Source organism: Symphalangus syndactylus, chromosome 4 (assembly GCF_028878055.3).
Source record: "Symphalangus syndactylus isolate Jambi chromosome 4, NHGRI_mSymSyn1-v2.1_pri, whole genome shotgun sequence".
NCBI classification, from domain to species: domain Eukaryota; kingdom Metazoa; phylum Chordata; class Mammalia; order Primates; family Hylobatidae; genus Symphalangus; species Symphalangus syndactylus.
Window position 1 is genome coordinate 63,803,036 of NC_072426.2, and position 7,705 is coordinate 63,810,740.

Sequence of the window (7,705 nt, forward strand, 5' to 3'; positions counted from 1 at the left end):
CTCACTCCTGTCTTTTGCCTCCTGCTCACTCTGGTGTCTTTTCCATGGTGGCCCTGGATGGAATGGCATGCCTCCTGTCTCTAGAGCCTGTGAATAGAATAAACTTTATTTCGCTGAGCCTCTCCTATGTGTCCTTTTGTGGCCACACTGACTGACCATCTTATAAAAGAATACAATCACTGGGCACAGTGGCTCATGCCTGTAATCCCACACTTTGGGAGGCTGAGGTGTGTGGATCACCTGAGGTCAGGAGTTCAAGACCAGCCTGACCAACAAGGTGAAACCCCGTCTCTACTAAAAATACAAAACTTAGCCGGGCGTGGTGGCAGGTGCCTGTATTCCCAGCTACTTGGGAGGCTGAGACAGGAGAATTGCTTGAACCCGGGAGGCAGAGGTTGCAGTGAGCCAAGATCGCGCCACTGCACTCCAGCCTGGATAACGGAGCAAGACTCCATCTCAAAAAAAAAAAAAAGAAAGAATATAATCCAGGACGTATACATACAGATGGTCCTGAAGTCAAGGGGAAGAGTCTACCAAATGCCAGAAGCAGGTAAGGGGCAACCCATAGGCTTAAAGGAAGACAAGCTGAAACCATGCAGTCTGATCTTATGTTAGAAACGTGGCTGTTAATAGGCTAGGTGAGGTGGCTGACATCTATAATCTCAGCACTTTGGGAGGCCAAGGCAGGAGGACTGTTTGAGCTCAGGAGTTCGAGACTAGCCTGAGCAACATGACAAGATCCCATCTCTACAAAAAAAATCAAAAAAATTAACTGGACATAGTGGCTCATGCCTGTAGTCCCAGCTCCCCAAGAGGCTGAGGTGGGAGGATTTCTTCAGTCCAGGAGGTCAAGGATGCAGTGAGCCAAGATCATGCCACTACACTCAAATTTAAAAATGTGACCGTTAAAATTCAATTGGCCAGGCACAGTGGCCCATACCTGTAATCCCAGCACTTTGGGAGGCCAAGGTGGGCAGACTGCTTGAGCCCAGGGGTTTGAGACCAGGCTGGGCAGTGCGGTGAGGCCTAATTTCTTAAAAAAAAAAAAAAGAAAAGAAAGAAAGAAAAGAAATAGAAAGAAAGGAAACAAACAAAAAAAACATAAAAGACCATATGAACTTTTATAAAACAAAAATGTTGCTATGGTTTGGATGTTTGTCGCCTCCAAACCTCATGTTGAAATTTGATCCCCAGTGTTGGAGGCGGGGCCTAACAGGAGGTGTTTGGGTCATGGGGATGGATCTGTCATGAATAAATGATGCCCTCCCTCCAGGTGAGTGAGTTCTCAGTCTGTATTAGGTCCCGCAGGGCTGGTTGTTAAAAAGAGCCTGGCACCTCCCTAGTAAAAGCAGCCTGCAGCCCTCCCCAGACACAGATGCCCCATTTGAAGTTTCCAGGCAACCGAATAAACCAAATAAACCTTTTTAAAATAAATTACCCAATCTCAGGTATTCCTTTACAGCAACACTAAAGGAACTAAGACAGATATTAACAGCCATATCAATTTTTTGGTGACCAAGAAATAATACGTTAAACATTTTTCCACCCTCACATGACAGTTTACTTATTATATATGATATTTAGCTATGTGTATCTACATTTCAGGAAATTGGCTAAGGACGATCTAATTTTTACAAACTAATATGATGTAAAATATGTTTTTTGTTAATATTTCTGTACCATATAGTCTGGTTTTCAGAAACTAATTACTGGAGTTAAGCTGGAAATGCCTGTCTATGCACAGAATACCAAATCATCAACAGGACTAAATTAGCATTCTTATCCTTACAAAGAAATTCTCTCGCTGGGCGCGGTGGCTCACACAACTGTAATCCCAGCACTTTGGGAGGTCGAGGCAGGTGGATCACGAGGTCAGGAGATCGAGACCATCTTGGCTAACACGGTGAAACCCCATCTCTACTAAAAATACAAAAAATTAGCCAGGCTTGGTGGCAGGCACCTGTAGTCCCAGCTACTTGGGAGGCTGAGGCAGGAGAATGGCGTGAACCTGGGAGGCGGAGCTTGCAGTGAGCCGAGATTGCGCCGCTGCACTCCAGCCTGGGAAACAGAGCGAGACTCCGTCTCAAAAAAAAAAAAAAAAAAAAGAAATTCTCTCAGCCGGGTGCAGTGGCTCAGGCCTGTAATCCCAACACTTTGGGAGGCTGAGGAGGGCAAATCACGAGGCTACGAGTTCAAGACCAGCCTAGCCAACATGGTGAAACCCCATCTCTACTAAACATACAAAAATTAGCTGGGCGTGGTGGCGTGCACCTGTTGTCCCAGCTACTTGGGATGCTGAGGCAGGAGAATTGCTTGAACCCAGGCGGCGGATGTTGCGGTGACCCCAGATTGCACCACTGAACTCCAGCCTGGGCAACAGAGCAAGACTCCATCTCAAAAAATTTAAAAAAAAAAAATTCTTTCACTTGAGTCCTCCTTTGACTTCACCCTTCTGGATGGAGACTGCAGGAACAATGACTTGCTACTCAGAGCCCAGAGCTCCTTCTAGACCACATTCTGAATTCCTGAAACCTTGGAATTCCCTTCAGTCAGGAAGAAGAACAGAGGTAAAAGGATTTTGTCAGCAGGTCAGCCTCCGTTTTGTTTTGTTTTGGTTTTTTGAGACAGAGTCTCACTCCGTCACCTAGGCTGGAGTGAAATGGCACGATCTTGGCTCACTGCAACCTCCACCTCCCAGCTTTAAGCCATTCTACTAACTCAGCCTCCCAAGTAGCTGAGATTACAGATATGTGCCACCACGCCTGGCTAATTTTTTTGTTTGTTCTTTTAGTAGAGATGGGGTTTCACCATGTTGGCCAGGCTGGTCTCAAACTCCTGGCCTCAGGTGATCCACCCACTTCAGCCTCCCAAAGTGCTGGGATTACACACATGAGCCACTGTGCCCAGCCAGGTCAGCCCCCTTTTAAGGAGCTTTCCAAGAAATCCCTACCCTATTTACATCTTCTGTTTATATCTCATCTGCTACAACTCTATTGGATGATACACCTACCTGTAAAAGAGGCTGGACATATAGCTGAGAACATTGCCACAACCAAAAAATAAAAGGGTTTCTACATTTAAGAAAGAAAGAGAACTTGGATTTAGATGGGCAAATTGAAGTTTCTGGTACTGATGGAGTTATCGGGGAGAGGAACTATAATCTTTTCCCAAATCAACACTCACTGTGTTTTGGGTTTTTGCCTGTTTAACTAACAAGTTCAATAGCATGTCCAATGGCCAATTAGCAGGGGAAAATATCAGAAGAATATCTGAATATCTTGCCTATCTCTTTGTCAGAAAATTGTTAATGCTTCCAATCTACCTGAGACAGAAAGCTCTGTCCCTCAAAACCTTGTGAATGTTTCTACGTTCTGACTCTAGAAGCATCTGAAATAATAAAGAATGGACTATTCTGGCCGGGCGTGGTGGCTCACACCTGTAATCCCAGCACTTTGGGAGGCTGAGGTGGGTGGATCACCTGAGGTCAGGAGTTCAAGACCAGCCTGGTCAACATGGTGAAACCCCCATCTCTACTAAAAATACAAAAATTAGCCAGGCACGGTGGTGCATGCCTATAGTCCCAGCTACTTGGGAGGCTGAGGCGTGAGAATCACTTGAACCCAGGAGGCAGAGGTTGTAGTGAGCCGAGATCACGCCACTGCACTCCAGCCTGGGTGACACAGGAAGACTGTCTTAAAAAAGTTAATGAATTAATAATAATAATAATAATAAAGAATTGACTGTTTAATCTTAAAATCACACTATATGTGACTATCTATACATATTCCATGAAACTTTGCTTACAAAGAACAAAAATACATATTCCACTGCTATCCCAAATTATGCTTGACAGCTGTTTTTGTTTGTTTGGTTGGTTTTTGTTTGTTTTGTTTTGTTTTGTTTTGCTTTGTTTTGTTTTGTTTTGTTTTGAGATGGAGTCTCACTCTGTCACCCGGGCTGCAGTGCAGTGGCACGATCTCGGCTCACTGCAAGCTCCACCTCCCGGGTTCAACTGATTCTCCTGCCTCAGCCTCCTGAGTAGCTGGGACTACAGGCACCTGCCACCATGCCCAGCTAATTTTTGTATTTTTAGTAGAGACGGGGTTTTACCATGTTGGCCAGGCTGGTCTCGAACTCCTGACCTCAGGTGATCCACCTACCTTGGCCTCCCAAAGTGCTGGGATTACAGGCATGAGCCACCATGCCCTGCCAGAATTTATTTTTAAAAAGAAAACAATTAAAAATAAACAAGCAAATGAAATTAAGTGGCCTGGAAGAAAAAAAAAATAGGCCAAAAGAGAGGGATGTAAGTACAATTCTGACCATGGAAAAGCTACCCCAGTCAGTGTCCCACAACCTGCCCCTTCCATCTCCTCATATCTATTCATATGGGCACTAGCACTTTGCTTACAGGGGTTAAATAAAGAAAAAGCCCCCAGAAATTTTTTTAAAAATAATTGGACTGGGTGTGGTGGCTCACACTTGTAATCCCACCACTTTGGGAGGCCAAGGTGAGAGGATCACTCGAGTCCAGGAGTTTGAGAGCAGCCTAGGCAACAAAGGAAAACCCTGTCTCTACTTAAAAAAAAAAAAAAAATAGCAGGGCATGATGGTGCACACCTGCAGTACCAGCTACTCAGCAGGCTCAGGTGGGAGGATCACTGGAGCCCGGGAAGTTGAGACTGAAGACAGCCTATGATCGTGCCACTGCACTACAGCCTGAATGACAGTGTGAGAGACCCTGTCTCAAAGAATAATATAATAATTAGGCCAGGCGTGATGGCTCACATCTGTAATCCCAGCACTTTGGGAGGCTGAGACGGGTGGATCACGAGGTCAGAGTTCAAGACCAGCCTGGCCAAGATGGTGAAACCCCTTCTCTACTAAAAATACAAAAAATTAGCCGGGCGTGGTGGTGGGCGCGTGTAATCCCAGCTACTCAGGAGGCAGAGGCAGAATTCCTTGAACCCGGGAGGCGGAGGTGGCAGTGAGTCAAGATCTTGCCACTGCACTCCAGCCTGGGCAACAGAGTGAGACTCCGTCTCAAAAATAAATAAATAAGTAAATAAATAAATAAATATTAATAAGAATTGTAAAAATTACCCAGAGGGGCAGGGCACAGTGGCTCATGCCTATAATCCCAGAATTTTAGGAGACCAAGGTAGGAGGATTGCTTGAGATCAGGAGTTCAAAACCAACCTGTTTTTAAAATTTAGCTGGGTTTGGTGGCCTGAGCCTGTCATCCTAGCTACTCAGGAAGCTGAAGAGAGAAAATTGCTTGAGTATAGGAGTTTGGAGGCTGCAGTGAGCTATGATTGTGCCACTGCACTTCAGCTTGGGTGACAGAATGAGATCTTGTCTCTAAAAAAAAAAAAAAAAAAAAAAAAAATAGATTACTTAGAGGAAATAAGACCTCTAGGATGGGAAGAGGCCACAGAGTAAAGTCCTCCCCATTCTGGTATTTGGACATTCCATGTCCCCAGATTAAAGGCTGCTCCTGCAAAAAGTAAAGTCTGCCTAACCAAAAAAATCTTGTCCATATACACAGAGTCTATTGGGAAACAACCTAGAGAAAACTCATACTGGCTACTTACAAAAACCAAATTAAGCTGTGCTACATTGTCTAATCAAACTCACTAGAAGGGTCATGCAACGTGGATGACATAACCCAAAAATCCCAACATGGAGAGCACTGTGAAATTCCTGAACTTGTCCAATACCCTATAAATTTTAGAAGATGGATCTTCTTCCCACTAGCAAGTGTATACTTGTTCCTGAAATAAATTAATAGCCCCCTCATTACATATCTCCTTCCATTTTACACAAAGAACTTAAGGTCCCAGAATAGGTTAAAAAATATTTTACAATCACTACCAAGATGGGCACCAGGGATATAGCCGAGACTGACCCCAAGACTGAGCAGGAACTCACCTCAGTGGTGCAGACGCTCCTGCAGCAGATCCAAGATAAATTTCAGATCATCTCTGACCAGATCATTGGGAGAATTGATGATATGAGTAGTTGCATGGATGATCTGGAGAAGAACATCACAGATCTCATGACACAGGCTGGGGTGGAAGAACTGGAAGGTAAAAACAAGATACCTGCCACACAAGAGGTGAAGGTTGCTAATGATTTATACTGAAATCTGGAACACCAATTTTCCAAGCCAAGAGAAGATTGAATGGCTTTTTACAGCTAACTACTATGTGTAGACAGGTTTTATAAAAAGTGTGCATTCTTATCACATACTATATAGTTAGTCTATAGAGTGATTTACCCCCCAGTTTCTTAAACATGGTATCTTCACATCTTGGACCTTGGTCAATTGTGCTATTAATTATTAAACATTAAAATTTTGCCAGTTCCTGAAAAAAAAAAAAAAACACAGTTTTACTTTCCCAAATTCCTCTTCTTCTTCGACCCAACTGGAGGCCACACTCAGGTGCTTGGGTAAAGTCTTGTCCTTTCTTCAACAGCTTGCATCAACCTCCATCAAGACTGGGGCTGGAATAAATTAAGTGTCTGCTAAGCTAGGCTTTTTCAACCCCAGTGTCTCATGTGTTTCAGCCCTTCAACCAGTGAGTTTAGAAATCCTTAAAGAAATCTTCAGAACAAAATATAAGCATTATAGTGCTTACATCTCAGCACCTACACATCCCTAACAGCATTTTTCAAGTCAAAGCATATATTACATCTATTACAACCTAAATCCACATCATCTTTGCCATCCATGGATTATAGCAGATAGGGTATTAATATTATTGAGTGGAAGAATGTAGGTTGTGAAAAACAGTAAAAGCATTATTATTGATAAATTAGCATGGGCTATTTGGAGAAATAATTTGTCTCAGCCAACCAAGTGCAGCCTAGAACCAAAACATGCCAAAGGACCTACTTTGGCTCTTTCTCCCTAAGCATTTGAGTCTCAGACTTTTCCACTCCAGAGGGAAAAGCCCATCCAACAAAAAACAGCAGCAACAAAAAGCTTATCCAATAAAAAGTTCTGTTCTGAAAGACTGAAGAGGAAGGCTGGACTTTTCTAAATAATTCCCAGAGACTGGCTTCTTCCTTCTCAGGGCTGGGGAATAGCAGGGCCAGCTTACCTCACCAGCTGTTGGAAGAGAAGAAACCCACACAAGGCCAAAGAGCCCACCCAAAAGATGATAGAAATCAAAATAGTAGTTACCTGGAGGAATGGGTCTTGACTGAAAAGGGGCTCTAGAAAACTTTTCAGTGTCGTGAACAGATTGTCTATTTTGATCTGAGTAGTGATTACATGTAGGTATACATAGGCAAATATTCATCAACCCGTTCACTTAAGATTTGTACATATCACTGCATGTAAATTATACTGCAAGAAAAAAAAAGGAAAAACATTCTCACACACATGCAAAAAAAAAACTTTTTTCCCAATAAGAAACACCCCAGCCTTTCCCCAATTTTCTGAATTACTAGAAGTGATTGATTCCAAAGAGAGAATAAAGGGACAGCCCAAAAGAGGAAGGTGATGATCTCCAAGCTGACTTGTCCTCATCTCCGTGAAATTTCATGGAAGGAAAAGCATCTCAAGGAAAGAGAGGCAAAGAGATTATCAGGGTTCTTCCAAGAGGAAACAATCCTGCACTCTCACCCTCGCAACTTGGGTCTCATGAAAGAGCACGCATTCAGAAAGTCATCACCTTAAGGTGCACTGTGACTTTAA

General features: G+C 43.5%; 1 protein-coding gene across 1 annotated transcript; it reads left to right on the forward strand.

Moving 5' to 3' along the window:
• The first annotated feature begins 5,872 nt into the window (after positions 1–5,872).
• On the forward strand, positions 5,873–6,145 carry LOC129480088 (heat shock factor-binding protein 1-like). Its single transcript, XM_055273879.2, has one exon. It carries the CDS (start codon positions 5,879–5,881, stop codon positions 6,143–6,145), a length of 267 nt encoding a protein of 88 aa, XP_055129854.1. The 5' UTR covers positions 5,873–5,878.
• Positions 6,146–7,705: the final 1,560 nt, after the last annotated feature.

Excerpts from the sequence above, each read along its gene's own strand:
- LOC129480088 (XM_055273879.2), top strand. The coding sequence starts at position 5,879 with ATGGGCACCAGGGATATAGCCGAGACTGACCCCAAGACTGAGCAGGAA.